We start from the raw sequence: 23,908 nt of genomic DNA, 5'->3' as shown, positions 1-23,908 counted from the left end.
TTCTCTCTTCTGGCTGATGAATGCTGTCCACCCTGCAGTGCCAATGCTTTGGCAGTCAGAAAGATCTGTGAATGTAGTTGGGAAGATTTTGCACATTGCTCACCAGGGACTTTCAAAAAGCAATCTGCTAACAAGCAGCCTCTTTCCTCTTAAGCTGTGAAGCTTGTCTTATGCCATCTGGAACTGGTGCACAAACAGCACTGGGAAGGCAAGGAGAGTTTGGGGGCTTTTAAAACTTCTTTAAAAAAATAAAATGTGTGCATTCTGGAGAGCCTCCCCAGCTGGTTGGTATTTTGCTGCTTGTTGTAGCCGGCTTGGCTAGAAGGGATCCTGGAGCATGCCCAGAGGCTTTTATGAAGCTAGTAAACCACCAAATGTATCTCGGACTGCCAGAACTAACTGATTAGAACAGGGGTCCCCAGACTTTCCGCGCAGTGGGCCGGTGCCCGCCGCGCCGACTGCGCGGCGGGCCGGAGGGCAGGGGAGTGCGCGCGCAGCGGGCCGGAGGGCGGGGGAGTGCGCGCCCGTGCGCATGCGCACACGCACACGGGCGGGGAAAAAATCGCCGAAAATCGCTTGTGCGCATGCGTATGGGCCTCCCCCGACCCGGAAGTGCATCGGAAATGACCTCTTCTGGGTCGGGAGAGGCCCATACGCATGCGCAAAAAGGATTTTCGGCGATTTTTTGCCGATTTTTCTGATCGTCGCCGCGCCACGCACCGTAAGAGCGGGTGGCGGCAGCGGGCGGCGGGGGTCGTCGCGGGCCGGATTGGGAGGCCAATTGGGCCGCATCCGGCCCGGGGGCCGTAGTTTGGGGACCCCTGGATTAGAAAATGGAGCTTCTGGTCGATGAAGCTGTGATTGTGAAACATTCAAGCTCCATGCGCAGAGCCTGATGGCTTATAGTAAACCTGCTTTAAAACTTTAAGAAGCAACAGCAACTTTTCAGTATGCAATATTTATTTTACATATTTAAACTCTTATCTGGCTTCTAGGAAGCTCAGGGCAAGTGTGCACATTTCTGGCTTATTGTGGTTAATTGAACAGTAGAATGGGTTTCAGGGGTCAGAATCATTGAGCGCATGTCAAAACCCACAGTTCTCCAGGGGGCCCACTGCGCCCCCCCCCACGAGCAGACATAGGCAAACTCGGCCCTCCAGATGTTTTGAGACTACAATTCCCATCATCCCTGACCACTGATCTTGTTAGCTAGGGATGATGGGAATTGTAGTCCCAAAACACCTGGAGGGCCAGGTTTGCCTACGCCTGCTCTAGAGCTGGAGAAAACAAGCTTGCTCCATCTTCCACATGACAGCTCTTTAGAAAGGTGACGGTGGCTATCATGCCTCCTCTCCGTCTCCTCTTTTCCAGGCAAAACATACCCAACTATGATTTATATTTATTTCTGTAAAACGTTTTGAATTATTATTATTTTTTTAAAGAGAGAGTGTGTGATAGCATTAAACATTAACAGGCTTGGGCCAGGAAGTCTCTCAGCAAGAAAAAGACGATTTATGTCCGCTGCCTTTTAAATGTTATTTCTCCCCCCAATTAATGTTATTTCCTTAATAGTTATTTCCTTAATTGAGGTCTGAATCCACTATCTTGCTTGCAACAGCAATATGGATTCCTTCTGGCATGTACAAGAATATTTCCTCTCTTTTTTTTACTTTTTTAAAAAAGACTACTGAGACATTGGCAAACTGTTTTTTTCCCCTTTTTAATGAAACTTTTAAGCCTCCACCATCTGTTCTGCCCATAATTATTCAGGCCAAAATAACATTATTTTACAGCTATATCAGTAAGTGCAAAGACATTAGCGATCTGCTTCCATGCTGCATTTACACAGAGCCTTCTTGAGAGTGTTCTCACTCAACCCACACATTCCAAAAGGCAACTGGTTCATATCAGATACTGTCTTTCTGCCATCTCATGCTATGAGTATCATTTCAATTGCAAGTACTGTTGCCAATTAGCCTCTATTATAAAGTCCAACGGACCCAGGTGGCGCTGTGGGTTAAACCACTGAGCCTAGGGCTTGCCGATCAGAAGGTCAGCAGTTCGAATCCCTGCGACGGGGTGAGCTCCCATTGCTCGGTCCCAGCTCCTGCCAACCTAGCAGTTCGAAAGCACGTCAAAATGCAAGTAGATAAATAGGAACCGCTATAGCAGGAAGGTAAACGGCGTTTCTATGTGCTGCTCTGGTTTGCCAGAAGCAGCTTTGTCATGCTGGCCACATGACCTGGAAGCTATACGCCGGCTTCCTCGGCCAATAATGCGAGATGAGCGCGCAACCCCAGAGTCGGTCATGACTGGACCTAATGGTCAGGGGTCCCTTTATCTTTACCTTTATAAAGTCCAACAAGTAAATCAAAGGTGTACTGTATTATCAAATACCTAATGTTCTATATAGCCTGGAATGCTGCCATTCTCCACACCCCAGAAAAACACTGATTCTGACCTGACTTGTCTCAAAAAAAGGTATCATGAAGCTGGGAGAGGTGCAGAAAAGGACGACGAAACCCATGGATAGCCTGTGTCCCCTCTAGATGTTTATTATTACATACTTCTTGATTGTAGAAAAACCTCAAAGTGGGTTTTCAACAACAAACAAACCACAAACATAGAGAGAGATGTTGTTGATCTCAAGCTCCCATGTCTCCCAGCCAGCATGGCCAATGGTCAGGGATGCTGGTATTTGTAACCCAGCCACATCTGGAAGGCACCACATCTGGAAGGTAAAGGCTACCCTTTTGCAAACTTATTAAGGTCATTGTTGGAGGCAGCATGCCTCTGGATACCAGTTGCTGGGAATCAGATGTTGTGCTCAGACCTATCTGGTTGGCCAGTGTTGTAATAATAATAATAATAATAATAATAATAATAATAATAATAATAATTCATTTATACCCTGCCCATCTGGCTGGGTTTCCCCAGCCACTCTGGCCAGCTCCCAACAGAATATTAGAACACGATAAAACATCAAACATTAAAAACTTCCCTAAACAGGGCTGCCTTCAGATGTCTTCTAAAAGTCAGATAGTTGTTTATTTCCTTGATATCTGGTGGGAGGGTGACCATCACTACTGAGAACGCCCTCTGCCTGGTTCCCTGTAACCTCACTTCTCGCAGTGAGGGAACTGCCAGAAGGCCCTCAGAGCTGGACCTCAGTGTCTGGGCTGGATGATTTGGGTGGAGATGCTCCTTCAGGTATCCTGGGCCGAGGCCGTTTAGGGCTTTAAGGGTCAGCACCAACACTTTGAATTGTGCTCAGAAACGTACTGGGACCCAATGTAAAACCTTTAGGACCAGTGTTATATGGTCTTGGCGGCCACTCCCAGTCACCAGTCTCGCTGCCGCATTCTGGATTAGTTGTAATTTCTGGGTCACCTTCAAAGGGAGCCCCGCATAGAGCGCATTGCAGTAGTCCAAGCAGGAGATAACTAGAGCATGCACCACTCTGGCAAGACAGTCTGCAGGCAGGTAGGGTCTCAGCCTGTGTACCAGATGGAGCTGGTAGACAGCTGCCCTGGACACAGAATTGACCTGCGCCCCCATGGACAGCTGTGAGTCCAAAATGACTCCCAGGTTGCGCACCTGGTCCTTCAGGGGCACAGTTACCCCATTCAGGACCAGGGAGTCCTCCACACCTGCCCACCCTGTCTCTCAAAAACAGTACTTCTGTCTTTTCAGTTGTACCTTGCTTGTCAAACACCCTGGAACTCGGACGTTTTGGCTCCTGAATGCCTCAAACCCGGAAGTGATTGTTCCAGTGATTGCGAATGCTCTTTTGGAACCCATTATGTCCAACAGGGCTTACACGGCTTGTGATTGGCTGCAGGAGCCGCAATTTGGTTTTCGAATGTTTTGGAAGTAGAATGGACTTCTTGAACGGGTTCCGTTCGACTTCCAAGGTATGGCTGTACTTCTGTCTTGTCAGGATTCAACCTCAATCCCCCTTCCATCCCCCAACCGCCTCCAGACACTCACACAGGGAACAGGATTCTAGACTAGCTGGGCATTTGGTCTAATCCAGTCTCAGGGGTCTTCTTACGTTCTTAAGAAGCAGGGACAGAAAAGGCTAAAGCACGGATGGGATTATGAGAGTTGCAGCACATGAATAAATAAAAAATGGGTGGGAAAGGGTCAGGCATATGGGAAACAAGACTTTGGCAATCCTACCAGCAGTTGAACCCAATGTGTTTTGACTATACTCAATTTTAGCTTTAGGCGTGATCCTTGGAACGTAACCCCTGTGGATATGCTGCTGTTTGTTTTCCCTGAAAAGGCTTGTGACACTTCCTGCTTCCTGTTGCGTGTCCATGGCATTCCATCAATTCTATTTTAATCAAAGTCCTTTTGTTTTGGTATTCCTATTGGACCCTCCTATACTTTTCTGTCTCATATTTTTATTTTTTTTAAGAAACATTTTGTTCAAAAGCAGCTTGTTCTCTCAGTCTCACCATGTGATTTAATGTCAGTCGCTAGGAGTGCTCAGCTTGTTAGGAAAAGTAAGAATTAAATGAGTCACTGGGAGGAGAAAAAAAAATGTTTTTATTCTTGATAATGAATAAGCCAGCTTCTCTGCAGGTGTAAAGTTGACACATTTCTTTTAAAATCAAGGGCAGTGTGCTGGCAAGGAAGAATCCTTGTTCCATCAGCAAGGGATGTGAGACAATTGTCTTGCGCAGCAGTGGCGCTCTGTGGGTTGTGGGTGAAAGACAGAGCGAAAGAGAAGCCAAGTGCAGGTAGCTCCCACCTTGGAGATGCTGCCTGACAGTAAGAGCTGTTCGGCAGTGGAATTTGCTGCCAAGGAGTGTGGTGGAGTCTCCTCCTTTGGAGGTCTTTAAGCGGAGGCTTGACAGACACATGTCAGGAATGCTTTGATGGTGTTTCCTGCTTGGCAGGAGGATGGACTGGATGGCCCCTGTGGTCTCTTCCAACTCTATGATTCTAAGAGTCTGGCTCGATCAGGCCAAAGAGCCATTGAGTGCAATGCTCTTACAGTGCCCAAGAGTAATGAGCAGGGGTGTGATCTTGAATAAAATAGGGGGGGGCAGGTAAGCCCTGCCTTGCATAATCAATCAATCAATCAATCAATCAATCGTAATCAAGGTCAAAGTGACCTTGGCCCCTAGGAGTTGGCTCTTATGGTAATGATGGAATAATCTGGCAATTTTTGTTTTCTCAGATTCTCATTTTTCCAGTCTTAAATTCAGTTCACATTTCTTCAGCAATCTGTGGTGTTTTTTAAATCCTCATGAAAAATTTTTCAACATTTTAATGCAATTTCTCTTAATAAATGCATTGTTGCCTGCGGTTTTGACCAAGGTATTCATTATTGCAAGTAGTTTAACTTAATGCATGTCCGTATTTTATTTTCACTAAGGAATTGATTTGTGTGCAGAATTTCCCCTAATATTTGCATTCTGTTGTTGGAGAACTGTAATGCAAAATTCAGAATTTTGATGGATGTCTGTGTTTCAGTTCTCACATTGTTTCTGGAAGTGTGGAATGAGAGATTCGGCTTTAAAGGTGAACTGAACTGAATTCCTCTGAACACTGGGACCCGTTGCAGTTCCTTGGCCATGAGTCATATGTTGGGGATGCACACCTGGGGAGGGCAATGCAGGCTCCCCTGTTGTGTGAAATCCTGCACCATCAGGGTTCCACATGCTTTGATCAGGGTTCCTTCCATGCCCCCTAATAGATACCTGGCAAGGGGCACGTTATTATATACAAAGAGTGCCATTTCAACACATTTCACACTATACATTTTAAGTGTGTTGGTGCTTCTCTAAACAGTTATGGCTTCTCCCCAAGAATCCTGGGAGCTGCGGTTTATTATGTGCACTGAGAGTTGTTGGGGGACCCCCCTCCCCTTCCCAGAGCTACAGTTCTCTGAGTGGTTTAATGACCCGTCCGTCTTCACAGGGAACCATGAAACACCCATAACAAACAGCAGCTCCCCTCCTTCTTTGTGGGGGAGCCAAGACCATTTAAAGTGCTCTCCTAATGCTGTAAATGTATGGTGTGAATATGGTCATGGAGTGGAAAGAGTAGGTTGTGTTTAGCTTTAATAGACAGGAGTGCCTAGTGTGTTCTGGTCCATGGGGTTGCGAAGAGTCGGACATGACTAAAAGACTAGACAACAACAACAATCCTCCTTCGTTATGCGGAGGCTAACTTGAAGACAATAAATTCTCTAGGCAACATCACCATCCTTGACATTTTCTGCAAGCAGAGTGTGTCTGTGTGTAGGAGGCGGGGGGGGGATGGGGGCTTGCCTGAGTATCTGATGAAACCATCAACAGGCTTATTATATCTTCTAACTAGATGTAATTTTTGAAGTCAATTGGTGCATGCTGGAGATGGGGATAAATATTTTAAAGCCTGTTTTTTGTGTGTAGAGATTATGCACCAAGGAACAACGCTCCTTGTACACAATCCGCTGAGGGCTACGGATGCTTATAAAGAAATGGTTCTTCACAAAACACGGTGACAGAGTTCAGTGACATGGTTCCTTGTTAGCCAAAAAAGAAAGCCTCTTGTTGTTTCAAAACACTTGCCAGCCTCAATACAGGTGAAACTCAGGAAATTAGAATATCGTCGAAAAGGGCATTTATTTCAGTAATGCAACTTAAAAGGTGAAACCAATATATGAGATAGATGCATGACATGCAAAGCAAGATATGCCAAGCCTTTATTTGTTGTACCGTAATTGTAATTATTTGTCGTTAGGCGGGTCAATTATAAATGGAATGTAATTAATGAAATCTAATAGCGATGTTTATTTCCAAAGGAAAGCATTTGTAAAAAGAATTTTAAAAAAATAGTAAGTTGCATTACTGAAATAAATGCACCTTTTGACGATATTCTAATTTTCCGAGTTTCACCTGTACAGGGTGAAAAGCTTTTGTTGCCACCTTGTTGTTTTAAGGATTGTGATTAGGAAAGAGCATGAGGGAACTTTTAGGCCTGGGGGTTGGGAATTAACATGGGAGGGGGTCTTAATTTGCATTAAGATGCTGATTAATTTTCAGGAGGAATGTGTTGATTAAAAAATTGCAAAGTGCTTCAAAATATGGATAACTGAATTTAAGACTGGAAGAAAGAGAAACAGAGAACAAAAATTGACAGATTATGCCATCCCTATTTGTACCTAGGACTGTTCTATAGCCAGCTGGGAACTCTCTCCTCCAATGTTACTACAGTACAAGACAAACAAGGCTCCCTCTCCCAGTCCCACCATTCAGTGCCTCTCCCAATTCTTTCTACCCTTAAGTTAAGTGTGTGGTCTCCTCTTCTGACCCCCCCCCCCCAAACTCTACTTTCTTTAAAAGAAAAACCTCCTGCATTCCAGGGGATTGGACTAGATGACTCTTGGGATCCCTTTGAACTACAATTCTATGATTGTGTGAAATATCTGAGCAAAATCAGGCAATCTGGTGTGGATGTTCTCGTTTACAAACACCTCCCCTTTCCCTTTGCACAGGAATAAGTTAATTGTTCATTGTACTGTGTAAGTTGGGATGCGGGTGGCGCTGTGGGTTAAACCACAGAGCCTAGCTTGCCGATCAGAAGGATGGCGGTTTGAATCCCCGCGATGGGGTGAGCTCCTGTTGTTCGGTCCCAGCTCCTGCCAACCTAGCAGTTTGAAAGCATGTCAAAGTGCAAGTAGGTACTGCTCTGGTGGGAAGGTAAACGGCGTTTCCGGGCGCTGCTCTGGTTCGCCGGAATCGGCTTAGTCATGCTGGCCACATGACCTGGAAGCTGTACTCCCTTGGCCAATAACGCGAGATGACCGCTGCAACCCCAGAGTCGGTCATGACTGGACCTAATGGTCAGGGGTCCCTTTACTTTTACTGTGTAAGTTATATTCAATTGTGATAATGCAAATCAGGAATCTAAAGAGGTGATACTGAAAAAGCAAACATGAGTGTGATTAAGAATATGAAAATGCTTTGGGGATAATTATGAAATTGCTTTGGGGATAATTTATTTTGTTGTTCTCTAGTTGGAAAGTGTCACCAGTGTGATAGTTGGATATTTCATTGTGAAAGAAACAAAGACAATCCTAAGGACTTTATCTTGTAAGAAATAGTTTTGTTTGATGGATAAGGCTACGCATTGACAACATTTGCTAAATGCAGGTGGGAAATAATAATTGGAATTGTAAGATGACAGTTATACCCTTCATGGTAAATATTTGTTGGACTTCAAAGCACTCAGTGCTTTAAGAATGAATGAGAAGGAGGTAATTAGGGCATTTAGGTTAGATGTAAATGGTATGTTTTGAGGTCTTGGAAAAGTAGATGATTGAGCAGTTTGATGGTGAAAGCTGCATGCTATAAGTTTATATTCTATCTAATAACATAAAATAGATGTATTTGCATGATGATTTGGTTTTTTAAAATAAATAAATAAACAATTTCTCTCTTCTTGTGCTTTGGAAAGTCTCTTCATGTTCTGGCTTCTGTGACCCAGTCCAGAATTTGGGTAGAGATGAATCAACCAATTTCGCTTTCCACCAAAATGTTTCAGAGCAGAACCTAAGGTATCCACTCATCTCCAAGGAATCCTACACATACCAACTGATTGGACCACCAACAGCTCTGTTGTAGAGCTTGCATGTCCCGTTCTCTAAATCTCCAGGACCCCTTCAGAATTTTTATGATCCCACTGAGCTCTTGTAAGATTGTAGAATATCATAGAGTTGGAAGGGACCTCAATGCAGGAATCTCAACATGTGGTCCCCCATCCAATTTGAAACCTAACCAGATGCTGCTTATGTGCTAGCACGAGGTTGTAGCATGACCACAATCACTGCACTGCTCCAGAGAAGCGGACACGGAGCAATGGATTCAAACTTCAAGAAAGAAGATTCCACCTAAACATTAGGAAGAACTTCCTGACAGTAAGAGCTGTTCGGCAGTGGAATTTGCTGCCAAGGAGTGTGGTGGAGTCTCCTTCTTTGGAGGTCTTTAAGCAGAGGCTTGACAGCCATATGTCAAGAATGCTTTGATGGTGTTTCCTGCTTGGCAGGGGGGTTGGACTGGATGGCCCTTGTGGTCTCTTCCAACTCTATGATTCTATGAAACCTGGACAGTGTGTACAGGGGTCCTGGACTGCCCAGATGACAAGACCCAACCCCCCCCCTTAGCCTTGCTGATGTGGTCCAAAAGAAAGCAGAACGATACGTTTGGCACCAGCTTGGCTGCAGGAGTTGCCAAAAGGAAGTGTTCAAGGCACCATCCAATTGTCTTAGGGATTCCACTCTGGATCTTCTTAGGGTTTACTCCTTAGCCTTTTCTTTTCCCAAGACATCCCACAAAAGACCAAAGATTTCCTTGTCCCAGGTGGACAAGCACCATCTGCCCCTCACCTCCCTCTACAGCAGAGCTTTCCAAACTTTTCATGTTGGTGACATAGACATGCATCATTTTGTGACACAGTAATTCAGTTTTCCTAGCAAACCAGAGGTTAAACTAACCCCTTTCTGGCCCTGGGAGGAGCACGCGGAGGGTTTTTGTGACACACCAACACACAGTTTGGAAAGCTCTTCTCTACAGCATGTGCAGTAACTACCTTCTTGACTGTTGGACCCACTCTTGGTCTCGCCCACTCAGTCTGCATAATACTTTAAACCTCTGCAGACTGACACCTGTGTAGTGCTCTCAATAGTTTTGTAGACTACAATTCCCATCATTGGTTTGTCTGACGGAGGCAGCATTCACACCATACATTTAAAGAGCTATCATGCCATGGCTTGCCCCAAGGAATCCTGGGAGCTGTAGTTGTGAAGGGTGCTGAGAGTTGTTAGGAGACACCTATTCCCCCCACAGACTTACAGTTCCCAGAGTGGCTTAACAATAAATTCTTCTTTCCAAACACAAAAGCTTCCCCTGTGATAAGTTCAGGAGCCGTTTACTACCTGATGACTTGTCTAAAAGGTAAAGGGACCCCTGACCATTAGGTCCAGTCGTGACCGACTCTGGGGTTGCGCGCTCATCTTGCATTATTGGCCGAGGGAGCCAGCATATAGCTTCCAGGTCATGTGTCCAGCATGACAAAGCCGCTTCTGGCAAACCAGAGCAGCACATGGAAACGCCGTTTACCTTCCCGCTGTAGCGGTTCCTATTTATCTACTTGCATTTTGATGTGCTTTCGAACTGCTAGGTTGGCAGGAGCTGGGACCAAGCAAAGGGAGCTCACCCCGTCACAGGGATTCGAACCGCCGACCTTCTGATCAGCAAGCCCTAGGCTCAGTGGTTTAACCACAGCGCCACCTGTCTGAGCCTAAAAACAGATATGGAAAGGTGCATGCAGACTGAGCTGTTTATTCAGAGTTCATTGCTTTTTACATTGTTAAAGAGCTGGGAAAGAAAAACTACTAAGCTTTTATGAGTTTCTGATGCTAATGAGTGGGCCCTTTCTGCTGAGGTAATGAAACCTGAGTGAGCTCCTCATCACTGTGTCCTAAATTGGAACGAAAGGAATTGCACTGCAAATTACACATTGATTTCCTTTTGCATCTTGAAAGCACTAGGTATTACTGATCAATATGAGTTGGCAGTCATTGTTTTTAATTGCTGTGGGCTCAATTCTTTCAGGGGAGGAATAACTAGATCCCCCCTCCCATTCGTCAGGGCAAGCTTTTTTCATAGAATCATAGAGTTGGAAGAGTTCTCCTAACAACTCTCAGCAGGGACGCGGGTGGCGCTGTGGATTAAACCACAGAGTTTAGGGCTTGCCGATCAGAAGGTCAGCAGTTCGAATCCCCGCGGCGGGGTGAGCTCCCGTTGCTCGGTCCCAGCTCCTGTCCACCTAGCAGTTCGAAAGCACATCAAAGTGCAAGTAGATAAATAGGTACCGCTACAGCGGGAAGGTAAACGGCGTTTCCGTGCGCTGCTCTTTTTCGCCAGAAGCGGCTTTGTCATGCTGGCCACATGACCTGGAAGCTGTATGCTGGCTCCCTCGGCCAATAAAGCGAGATGAGTGCCACAACCCCAGAGTCGGTCACAACTGGCACCTTTAATGAACTACAGCACCCAGAATTATTTTGGGGAAGTCATGACCATTTAAATGAAATAATATTTAAACTGTGCAGGAGATTATTGCTTTTGTTACTATGTTATGTGGTTTTGTGTTTTTATGTTGTAAACCTCCCTGTGATTCTTTGGTGAAGTGCAGAATAGAAATTTAATAAAGAATATAGTGTATCCTGGTATCATGCATAGCATATCCTCCAACATTTCTCTCATGAAAATAGGGACGTCCTATTCCACATTAATAATAATTTTACTATTTATACACTGCCCATCTGACTGGGTTGCCCCAGCCACTCTGGGCAGCTACCAACATATGGCATATAAAAATATAATGAACCATTAATCATTAAAAAAAACTTCCTTATGCAGGGCTGCCTTCAGATGGCTCAGGGGTTCGATACCATACCCGCCAACATTTCACTGATGAAAATAGGGACGTCCTAAGGAAAAGGGGGGCGTTCTGGTTTTTTAAAAAATTATTTTTATTGTTTCCCCAAATACAAGAAAAAATGACAAAAAATAAGCAAATTCATCTATTACAAACTAATACATCTATTACAACAATAATACAACCATCCAATAAGTACTAATGTTCTGCTGAAGACGACTTCCTTCCCCTCCCTTGATTTTCAGATCTTTTCTCTAATTTTATGTGCTTTCCCCATTTTATCCCTGTCTTTCTCTTAAATAGCTCCTATCTTGTTTGTAGCCAGAGACATCTATTATACATGTTGTAGGTTTTGTGTTAATCTTGTCAGTGTCTTCACATTTTTACAATACTCCTTTAAATATTCCACGAATTTACTCCAGTCCTTTTGGAACTTCTGGTCTTTTTGTTCCCTTATCCTTCCAGTCATCCTTGTCAACTCTGAGTACTCCATTAGTTTAGTCCGCCATTCGTCAACTGTTGGAATGTCTGTTGTTTTCCATATTTGAGCTAATACCATGGTGGTGTACATAAACAATCTTTGATCATTCTTATTAATTTCACTTCCCATTAGCCCCCCCAAAAGGCTTCTGGTTTCTTGGGGAAAGTCTATTTTAGCATCTTTTTTAGTTCATTGTATATTAACTCCCAAAATAGTTTTACTTTTTCACACAGCCACTACATAATTCTCCATCCTTTTGGTTACATTTCCAACACTTTTTGTTTTTCATTCTATAAATTTTCGTCAATTTGACTGGTGTCAGGTACGAACAGTACATCATTTTCATGACATTTCCCTTTAATACCATGCATGCTGTAAATTTCATATTTTGGTTCCATAATTTAGACCACAGATCGAATTCAATGTTATAGCCAAAATCGATTGCCCATTTTATCATAACTTCCTTTACCTCCTCATCCTTGGTGTTCCACTCCAAAAGAAAATTATACATTCTCCACAGCAATTTGTTTTTCCCCTCTACCAATACAGTTTGAAATTTGGAATTAGTACTTTTGAATCCATTATTTCTTTTATCTTCATTAAACAAATAGTTTATCTGATGGTACAGTAACCAACCAGTTAATCTTTATTGCAATTGCTCGAATGGTTTAATTTTCCAACCTTTGTCCATTTCCATCACCATCTCCCCATATGTTACCCAGTTGGAATCCATATTTATTTTCTTAACCCTCAATGCTTCTATGGGGGACAGCTATCTAGGTGGGAAAAGGGGGACGTTCTGGGGGTGCAGACACTTCGCCCTTCCATGTCCCTGGTCATCTTCAAAAGGATGCAGCGGGGTGAAGCTTCTTCACCTTAGCACTTGCTTTTGAGGATTGCCATGGGATTGAGGGGGGAGGGAGGCTCCCTTATCAAAAAAATTAGGGGGGCCTGCCCCCAGATGGCGCCACTAGTGGCCCTTGACAACAAGGGGAAATGTTGCCCGTTCCTGAATTGTCCCTGTGTGTACATGCAGGAAGCGGCCCTGTGCCTCAACCTGTGTCCTGTTGTCATGATGTAGGTAGGGCAGTCTCTGATGAGGCCCTTCCAGTGGTTGACTTTTAGAGCCAGCCTGTATGAAATAAGGGAGGGATGACTAGTGTACAAGCCTGAAGGAGAGGCAAGGGGCAGGTCACTTTGAAAGACATGTTATATCAGGGGTCCCCAGACTTACCGGCGTTTGGGCCGGTTCCCACCACGCCGATCGCGCGGCGGGCCGGAGGGCGGGGGAGCGCGCGCCTGTGCGGGCCGGAGTGCGGGGGAGTGCGGGCCCGTGCGCATGCGCAAGGGCGCTTACTGGCGCGACGGCGCGCTTCCAGGGTGGGAAAAGCGCCGAAAATCCGTTGTGCGCATGCGCGTGGGTCTCCCCCGACCCGGAAGTGCACCAGAAATGACTTCTTCCAGGTCGGGAGAGGCCCATACGCATGCGCACAAAGGATTTTTGGCGCTTTTTTCCCAACCCGGAAGAGCACTGCCGCGCTGCGCACCGTAAGAGCGGGCGGCAGCGGCGGGCGGCGGGGGTCGTCGCGGGCCGGATTGGCAGGCTAATTGGGCCGCATCCGGCCCCCGGGCCGTAGTCTGGGGACCCCTGTGTTATATGCAACAGCAACTAGCAGTCTAATTAGTCTTCTCTGTTGAGAGGTGCAGACAATTATTCCCCTTTTAATCACATTTATAGTGACAAATCAATATTGCCTGAAATGGCACTTTTAACTGCTTCATTTAATATGAACACTCACTAACAATCTCATCATTATTACGATGGGCAAATGGTTGTTTTCAGAGCAGTGACATTTTTTGCAATTTCCATTTAATGTGCTGCTTTTCCCAAGCTTGCAATGATCCCAATTCCTCCCTCTGGTTGGCTCTCAGCCTCTGTATGGCCTACACCAGGCACCCCCAAACTTCGGCCCTCCAGATGTTTTGGACTACAATTCCCATCTTCCCCGACCACTGGTCCTGTTAGCTAGGGATCATGGGAGTTGTAGGCCAAAACATCTGGAGGGCTGCAGTTTGGGGATGCCTGGCCTACACAGTTTCCTTTGTAATGCACCAGCAATTTGTCCAATAACCCATGTGTGGTGCACTTCTGCCCCTGAGTCTAGATTCTGTTCTCAAGAGACCTGATGCTGCATGACTTGATCTTTAGGAACCTGATCTCAATAATAGCCTCACTAACTCTTCTGGAGTCCTTTTGTCTCTGGGGGGCACGGGGGTGGGGTGGGGTAAGTATGTTCTCTTTTTATCTCTGTGTTTGAACAAATACCACAGATGGAAAGAAAACGGTGGCCGTGGTAAATTTTTCTGTCTTGGTTGTAAATTTTGCAGTAGTTAGCAGTTGATTTCAATGCTTGTGTGGTTAGATAGCTTTAAAAATAAGAATAGATCAAGTCATGGAGGATAAGGCTATTGATGGCCATGGTCTACGCATTGTGTTGGAGTACTTGAGGTTGACCAGGACAGCATATTTCATCAATTCTATTGTCTTGAGGAAACAAATCATTTATAATAGGGCGATAATAGGAAGTGTGAACAGGTAAAAATAGATTAAATGTGTCAGTGACAACTGCCTAGATTGGGAAGCTGTTCTTAGCCACAAGCAACTGGTGGGCTTTAGAATTAATGAATTTGCATCTCTCTGGAACAGGTGGCATTGAGATTGTTTCATTAAGCACAGGATTCATCCACAGGAAGTGAAATCTCATGCATGTTTAGGCAGGTGTGTTGTGAAATGATTAATTACACTTTCAGAATCTGTTACACCACCCTTCCCCAACCTACTTCCCTCCATCAGTCCCAGCCAACACGACCAATGGTCAGAAACGATGGGAGCTGAACAGCTGAACTGCATTGGGGGGGCACTCAGTTGGAGGATACTGCAGTACATCCTAAAATGCACCCCACACTCTTTGACAGATTTGCAGGGGAGGGGGAGGGGGGCAAGCTGCTTTTCACAGAAGCTTGATTTTCATTTTTGCTTCTTGTGCTGATGTGTCCCAGGGACCCAGAGTACCCTAGAATAGAAAAGTCCCTGGATTAGACCATCTAAATCTACCTTTCCCCCTTTTCATTACGATGTGGATTATTTAATGGCATTTCAACATGGCTTGTCATCTAGCAAAGTTGTTGCACTAAGATTTCTAGCTTTCAATGGGATAATTTCATAGAACCATAGAATCTGAAAGTTGGAAGAGACCACAAGGGCCATCCAGTCCAACCCCCTGCCAAGCAGGAAACACCATCAAAGCATTCCTGACAGATGGCTGTCAAGCCTCTGCTTAAAGACCTCCAAAGAAGGAGACTCCACCACACTCCTTGGCAGCAAATTCCACTGCCAAACAGCTTTTACTGTCAGGAGGTTCTTAAAATGGGGAAAACAGGATAGTAGTATTATTTCTTTGATTTCCTACTGCTAACGTTTTGATTAAGCAATGACTGTTGTTGGTGCCTGATTTCTCCTTTGGACTCTTGCCTGCAGGTGTTCCTCCGACATGATTGTCATGTGAGTTGTCAGCCATGGCGAGCAGGAAATGTCAAACCACCACAGCCAGCATGCTGGATCACCAGGCGAGAGCTTCTCCTCCTTTGCCCCAGGATAGGGAGGCTGAAAATGAGGGTGATAACTTGCCTGTGGAGGACTATGTGGAGAAGGAGACAGAGGTTGTGGCCGCCAGGGAAGGCACACCTACGCTGGCTGAGCACGGGTGTCTCGACCACAGCGGGGATGGCGACTCCAGTTCTGATTATGTCAACAACACTTCTGAAGAGGAGGATTACGATGAGGGGCTCCCGGAGGAAGAAGAAGGGATTACGTACTACATCCGATACTGCCCAGAGGATGACGGTTACCTGGAAGGGATGGACTGCAGTGGGGAAGAGTATGTCCCCCATGAAGAGCATCCAGTGGAGACGGATGAGTGCCAGGAAGCTGTAGAGGAAGCGGAGTGGTCCGACGTGAAAATGCAGCACCGGGATGAATGCGATGCCACAGAAGCCACGGGCCACCACGAGGGCTGCGTCCAGGTTTTGGAAGGGGAGGTGGCCTGCCTGGAGATCCAAGACCAAGAAGAGAACCTCCAGTATTGCCATCCAAGCAAAGAGCGCTACCAGGGTTACTACTCGCCTGAAGCAAACGGGAATCCCCACGGGATGTCTCCTTACCACTCTGGGAAAGAAGAGGCCGAGCTAGAAGAGCAGGAGGAAGACATCGACCAGATCGTCGCAGAGATTAAGATGAGCATGAGCATGAGCAGCATCAACAGCGCCTCGGAGATGAGCCCAGAGCACAGAGGGACTGAAAACGTGCCAAATGACTATGCAGAGACTTGTCCAAAGGGAGACTCTGGCCACAGCTCCAACAGGCATCTGGGAAGGCCAAAATCCCTGAACATCCCCACTGCATCGAAGCAAGTGGGAGATGGACCCAGAGGCTTCAAAACCAAGTCAAGAACCCCCGAGGAAAGACAGACGTGGCCACAAGAACAGGTGAGTTCTTCTTTTTGCTAAGGGGGGCATTTTGTTGTTGGCACCTGTCTGTCTGTCTCCCGGGCAATGGAAGAGTGTGGCTTTGGGGGTGAAGTCAAACGGTTGGATTGTTGCATACATACAAATATGCATAGGATCTTGTATATTAACAGTCCATACCTATGAAGTCTGTGCTTTGCTCTCTTCATTCTCCAGCATAGGTGGGAAAGGCAGTGTATAGACATTGGTGACATTTCCACATGCAAAAGCAGGGGGAGATAATTACAAGTAGGTTGGGGTAAGGGAGTGTTGGCATTGAAATTCTCTGTGTTAAGCAGCCCTGGTTTGTAACAATTGCATCACATCTTAGGCTCTGCATATGCTGAACAGCGATCGTTTTGTATTGGAGGAAGAGTGTTGTTCCGTGACAGAGAAATGGTATTGCATGCAGTTGGTTTCAGGTTCCATCCTTAGCATCTCCTGTGTGATTGGAAGAAGAAGAAGAAGAAGAAGAAGAAGAAGAAGAAGAAGAAGAAGAAGAAGAAGAAGAAGAAGAAGAAGAAGAAGAAGAAGAAGATGATTTTGGATTTGATATCCCGCTTTATCACTACCCGAAGGAGTCTCAAAGCGGCTAACAATCTCCTTTCCCCTCCTCCCCCACAACAGACACCCTGTGAGGTGGGTGGGGCTGAGAGACTTCAGAGAAGTGTGACTAGCCCAAGGTCATCCAGCAGCTGCATGTGGAGGAGCGGAGACACGAACCCGGTTCCCCAGATTACGAGTCTACCGCTCTTAACCACTACACCACACTGGAAAACCTTAGAGCAGCCTTTCCCAACCAGCTACCCGCCAGATGTTTTGGATTGCAGCTCCTTTCAGCTTCAGCCAGAACACTCAATGGTCAGGGATAATAGGAATTGCCATTCAAAACATCTGGAGGGCACCAGATGGAGGAAGTCTTCCCTAGAAAGTCACTGCCTGTCAGTTCAGACAATACTGTGTGTCCATGATGAGTCCCTATTGTGGGAGCTGGAAGTGGAGTTGGTGTGTAAGGCACATAAATCAAGCAGAATATAAAATTAATTTGTAGATGTAAACCTTCAGTTTTAGACCTGTTGTATGGCACATGCCATCCTCTGATGTATGTCAATCATAGCAGCACAATATCTGGAGATTGAATATGTTATATCAGGGTTTCTATTTTGGAGCAGTAAAGAGATAAAGAATTGCCCTGTGTGTCCTGGAAATTTTTGTGTTATTGGCACAATAAACCTGGCACGTATAATTGTATAGTACTGGCAATGGAAAGAAATATGTTCAATTGTTTCCATATGCTCAGAGCCACAGGGGCAGAGCCACAGCCCTCTCCAACCTGGTGCCTTCCAGAAGTTTTGAACTACAACTCCCATTAGCCCCAACCAGCATTGCCAATGCTCAGGGATGATGGGAGCCACAATTCATTAGCATCTGAAGGCTACAGGCTGGTCACCACCATGATAAACTCCTAAGTGCTGAATCATTACTGCAGAGAGAAACAAGCTCATTTCCTGACCATGTCTGAGACATGCTGTCTAAATCGGGTGCTGCTCTAACCCATTTTGTATGTGGGCATGTCTGGTCTATGGATGCATTTCTTGTGCTGCCAAATGAATTGTGATCAGACCTGACAAGGCCTTTAAAGGGTAGAAGAAGCTGTGGTTCTGCCGTTTCGCATCACAGGCCCAGTATATGTCCTGTCACTCCTGTTTGAAAATTGTTTCCCACCCCCACAGCCATCCTGCTTTTCTGCAAAAGCTTTTCTGATTTAATTCTGGCAGCTCCCAAATGTTATTTGGCAGTGTTGCAATCTTCTATGTGCTGGTTCCCTTGTTCGTGTTTGTGTGTGTGTGTGTGTGTGTGTGTGTCTCCATATGTCAACGCATATCTTACTTTTAGTGTAATGGTGCCGTTGTGATTGGGTTTCTCCCAACGGTCTTTTATAGGCCTTAACGGAATTCTGAAAACGGCCATCTGCTGTGGTGGTTGAGTCCTATCCAACTCATGATAGCTCTGCTCTGCTTCCTCAGCCGGAGGCAGCCATGCTTCTGAATACCAGTTGCTGGAAACTCCAGGAGGGGAGGGGGCTCTTCTGCTCATGTACTGCTTGCTGGTTTCCCATAGGTTAACTGGGTGGCCATATAACGAAGCATCACACATTAATACACAAAAAAGAAAGAACAAAACACAAAAAATACAAACACTTACCAACATTTTCAACCTCACATTGTACTTAACATTGTCTTAATGTCTTCCTCAAATCCCACCCTGAAATATGATTTTCATATTTTTATATTATTTATCCTTAGCAATTTTCATACGACCAATTTCAACCCTTATCCTTTAAAGCAACCATTAATTACAACCATTCATAATTCCTAAACCTTATCTCTTTTTCTTATTAACATATTATCCGTCTTCTTCTATCCCCCCCCCCTCCACAGGCCCTCTCCTGCCACGAGAGAGTCCCATGGTGGGCGGACAGTCGAAGATGGTCCATTTTATAATTAGGCTTTTCCCCACCTCCCCCTCCCTCCCCCAGAACCTGCCACCAAGAGGCTCTAGAATGAAGAGGAGGGATAGAGGCAGCGAGCCACCCAACTATCTACCTAAACATGCAATTTCTATTTAGCTAACCTATACATATTTATCAATCCTCATATTTCTAACTGTTTTTCACATAATTATCATATTTTTCCTTCCCTAGCCTAATCTTTCCACCAAGAATAACTTCATATATTTACTCATTCCTTTAATTTCACATATAACTTCTACCTTTATTATTTTCCCTATACCTCCTCCTCTCCCCCGGATTCTTTCCCCCATTCGATACAGCAATTCCATAATGTAGCCCAAATTTCAAACCCTTTTTTATCCAGCCCTATAAAAATTCACAATTTTCTTTTTCATCCCACTCCGTCTCTCCAATTTTGCAACCCAAATTTTTGTCCTCCCCTCCTTCTGCTCCCTCATCCCCAAAAACTCACTCCCTTGCCAAATCACATTTCCCTTAGTTTCCCATAAGATCACTTCCAGTTCTTGTTCTTCCATCTCCAAAAAATCAAAGTTCCAAAATGCATCTTGATAATTCTTCTCTCCTTGATGGGCTCTTTCTTATTCCTCTTCTTTAAATTCTTGCTCTTTGTCACCAGGAACTGGTTGTCCATTTTCTCTCTCATTCGTTGTACTTTCTTTTATTTCTAATTCCTCTTCCGCCTCATCCAGTGATTTATTGTGTGTTTCTAAATGCAAGCTGAACTGTTGCTGCCCAGTTATAAGTTTCCCCAGCAATTTTAGTACTGTCCGCTGGAAAACGTATGTTCCAGATGTTGACATTCTTTCCAGCTCAAGGGCAGAGTAGAGACTAGAGGACCAAGAACAATGGATTTTCAGTCTTGTAAGGCAAAATTATATCCAACTTGGCTAAAAAATATATATCCATAGCCCTTATGTTCCACAACTTAAGACTCTTTCCATTCAATCAGAGAACAGTTGCAGTTTTTATTGTCAGCTGTCAAACTTTCCTCTTTATTGCAACAGTTCACATCCTCTTAGCAATAAACACATTCAATTCCTTTATGATGTCACAATACAGCCTCGCTGATTCTCCTGGGGTGCTGATTCCAGGGTTAAGAAGGGGTTCCCCCCGTCAATTCCCGTCTTTTGCAGGGATTTTTATTATTAAGAAGGACTCTTCCCCCCTTCCCCCTGCCTTGGGGGGGGATATAAGTTCATTCCTTGGAGGTTTAAAACCACTCCAACTTTCTTTCCGGCTTTGGGGCATGTTACTGCTTCCTGGTCTCTCAGTGGGTAGAGATTGACTCCCATTTTTAGATCTCTTCCCATGGCCAAATTTTGCAAATTAAAGTCCAATAGATCAAATTACTCACAGCTTATTCTTTTGAAGATTTTTTCCTTTGGGAAAATTGACCGCTGCTGTCTCCCAGTCACGCAGCCTTGCGCTGTCAGAATTAGTGATGTTTGTCCGTGCGCCACAGCTTCACCCTCTCGCTCTTGGGGGCTCAAAACAGAGCCAATCTGGGGAGGGGGGAGCTCACAAATGGTGCCTGGCGGACATCGGATCCCCAAAACGCTCGATTTGGGGCTTTTTAAGGGATTCTGCTACACTGGAGCAGTTTCCCCCACCTCTGAAGCTCCGAGGTCTGCTCCGCTGAATGGACCTCTGACCGAGAAGGTGGTGCGGATCAACCGGAAGTCGGTTTTTCATATGTTTTTATATCTGCATTTTCCATGGCCTTGATTTTCCACCACCCCAACAATAAACATGTGTGCCATTCTGGAACCTGGCATTGTTATAGGTGCCACAAAATACCCATTCCGCATTTGCATGAAAGCAATGTTTTGGTGTGGCAGCATCTATACTTTGGAATGCCCTGCCTATTGACACCGGGCCGGCACCTTCTCTGTACTCTTTTCAGTGCATGCTAAAAACATTTTAGTTTAGACAAATCTACCCAGACATGTAGAATGTTTTTAGCTTGTTGATTTTTTTTAAAAAATATTTCAAATAGTTGGTTTTTAAGTGTTTTTACTAATAATTTTATTGTCTTGTTCTCTTTGTAAACCACCCTGAGGTTTTTATTTGTTTTTGTTTTTACAATTAAGTGATGCATAATTTTTTTTCATAGATTAGTAAATAAATAACACGGTATTTAAACCCAGCAAAAAACCAACCATCTATACTGGCTCCTGAGAGATGTTTGATATCTTCTACATTCTTTTAATATGCTCACAAACAGTCAATGGATAGATCAGCTCTTATTTCCACAGGAGTAGCAATGCAAATTATGGGTAGGAGGCAGTGATAGAACGATGCTGCCTTGATCTCCTTCTCCCTGAGCTATTGATCACTTCAGTCTTTCTGCTTCTTTTACAGGTATGCAATGGGTTAGATCAGACTCGGAAACAGCAGCGTTCTGACCTCAATGGACCGATCAACAACAATAATATGCAGGAGGCAAGTACTAGAGGCCAAGGTGCTCTCTGTTTTCCCTGTCCTGTCTCCATTTTGTATTTCACGTCAGGCTTCTCTCTTCCAAAGCAGTGAAGCTTTGCATTGCAGAAAGACATTCAGGGTGTGTGTGTGAGATGAATCACTGGAAGAAAGATTTTAGAGCTAAACTGTTCTGTTTATTTATGTCCAGAATTTATTATGTTCTACCTCTGCATTATTTTTATTTCAGATAGAACATTATAACAAACAGATACGAAACAATCAAAACATTCCAAAGGTCACATCGGGGGGGGGGCAGAGTTCCTGCCAAGTTAACCGAGACATTCAATGGCTAAAAGATACTCTTCCTGGCAGCCCTGAAATCATTGGCCAAGAGAATGTGATTGCTTTAACTGTATCTGGAGTGCTTTTTCATGGCATTGTTATCAATGTGCTGGCCGACCTGCGCTCCTTTGGGAGGAAGGGTTAAGTGGAAATAGCCACGACAATAATATTAATGATAATAATAGCATGCTTACAGCAGGGGTGGCCCACCTGTGCCCCCAGGTGTTGTTGGACTAGCCCCAGCCAGCATGATCAGTGGTGAAGGGTGATAAGAGACATCTGTGGGGCTGGAGGCTAGCCCTTTGTGGCTTGTTTAGGCTGACATTTAAGGTGAGACATTTAGGGTTAAACTCAGAGGTGTGTGGGTGTGTCAGTTGTACACACACACACACACACACACACACGAGTCTGTCCATAATACTAATTTGTGACAATATAAGCACTGCCTGCCCCCAGACAAGATTTGAGACTCTGCCAGGTTTGTTTTTTTAAACAGGAATGACACTTAGGAGTTCTTACGTTGATGAGACTTAGGTTGATGAGATTTTTCAGAAGTGTGCTGTTCTGAGCTGCAAGCGTGCAGGGGGAGTGATGACAGTTTTAAAGAAAACACATCCATAAAAACAGTGCTAACCAGCAGATTGTACAAGATTAATTTGCATGTGGAGTTGAGCCATGTTCAATGACGCAGAGATTCCTTTTTAAGAGGGGTGCTACTGCTTTTAACCAAGAACACATAATTGTTATGTTGCCAAGCCCTTAACAACTTCTAAATTGTTCACCTTGACCTCGCCTAAAAAGCTTCTTCCACTCCTCCCTGCTTCCATACAGAGGAAACAAACCATAATCTCTGGCTTGGCATTTTATCTAAGCTTCGGACTGTGGTGTGTTTCACTCCCAACAAACCACAGTCAGCAAGGGGAAAAAATGAATCTTGCTTGTTTGGTGAGAGACTTACCATGACCCCCTGGTATGAATGTAATGCTAAGCCAGAGATCATGGTATTTTCCCTGCACTTATTGTGATGTGTGAATCACACCAATGCAGTCGCCTAAAATTACCGTAATTATGATGAAAAGAAAAAAAGCTTCTGCTCTTCCTCTGCCTCCTGTGCATACATTTTTCATAATAAACATCTTACTATTTCTATAGAGTTATAAGCTCTTTATTTTTATATCCACACAGACAAAGAAGGTGTCCTCCTTCCCGAGCTTTGTTGATGGTAAGTGCATCTTCACAGGATTCCTAATGTTTATAACATTAAAACTGCAGGGGGTGGTGATGGGGAATCCTGACTTATTGAGAGATGATGTTAGGGGACATTTATTACATGCCATGGGATTTATGAGACTTGGGGGCAGCTGTGTCTCCTTCCTGCGACAACACTGCATTCTATAGCGAGAGAAGGGGAGGGATTGAGAAAGCTTTGCAACTTGAGGGCCACATTTCCAAAATTGCAGCCTGACAGGGGCCACATGCCAGTTGTCAGAGGGGCCAGAGTCAAAAGTGGGCAGAACAACAGATGTGGCTTTTGTGTGGCTGGAACGTGGCCTCTTACTGTTAAAAGCTGGGAGATTTCTGTGCTTACATAGAAGGGAATTGAGTGGCTTTATTGTACTTTCTAATCAGGCAAAAGTTCTCCGGGAGGGTGTGGAGCAGGGCCAATGAAGGGCCTGGGAAGGAGACACAGCCTGGAAGATTCCTCGGGGCCAGATAAGAGGCCCGGAAAGGATTACTTCAGTCCCCAGAGCTGAGGATCGATATAACCAGACTAGGGCTTTGACAGAATCACCATTTGGATCACCTGGGGAACTTTGCAGAGCTCATCCCAGGAATTACATCTCAGGAAAGCTGTGGGCTGTTTTCATGAGTCTAACACTCCTGCAGATGGAATAGCTACTGCATACCCGTCAACTGTCTCACTTTTCTTGAGAAAGGACAGTGGGCAAAATGGCTGCTGCAATCTCGTGCAATTTTGAGCTGCACTTTTTTGGGGCATGGTGCCCCAAAACCCATGTTTTGGGGTGCTATGCAAGATTGCTGACTCAAAAAAGCCACTTGGGAGGGGGAATGATCTCGCAGGGTGCACCAAAATGCACATTTTTGGCCACTGTGCCCCCCAAATGTGC

The 23,908-nt window shown here is 45.0% G+C and overlaps 1 protein-coding gene across 3 annotated transcripts in view; it reads left to right on the top strand.

The window, feature by feature from the left end:
* APBA2 (amyloid beta precursor protein binding family A member 2) overlaps nucleotides 1–23,908 on the top strand; it is a 100,996-nt gene that overhangs the window by 39,259 nt on the left and 37,829 nt on the right. For all 3 annotated transcript variants that reach the window (XM_088657318.1, XM_035132241.3, XM_088657319.1), the window contains 3 exons: nucleotides 15,459–16,465; nucleotides 21,378–21,458; nucleotides 22,965–23,001. In XM_088657318.1, coding sequence (XP_088513444.1) covers nucleotides 15,497–16,465; nucleotides 21,378–21,458; nucleotides 22,965–23,001 — 1,087 coding nt within the window. In that variant the 5' untranslated portion in view covers nucleotides 15,459–15,496. The remainder of the gene's footprint in view (nucleotides 1–15,458; nucleotides 16,466–21,377; nucleotides 21,459–22,964; nucleotides 23,002–23,908) is intronic.

Source organism: Zootoca vivipara, chromosome 13 (genome assembly GCF_965207765.1).
Source record: "Zootoca vivipara chromosome 13, rZooViv2.hap1.1, whole genome shotgun sequence".
In the NCBI taxonomy this organism is placed as follows: domain Eukaryota; kingdom Metazoa; phylum Chordata; class Lepidosauria; order Squamata; family Lacertidae; genus Zootoca; species Zootoca vivipara.
Note: the sequence above shows the minus strand (reverse complement) of the source record. Positions and strands in the feature narration are given on the sequence as shown.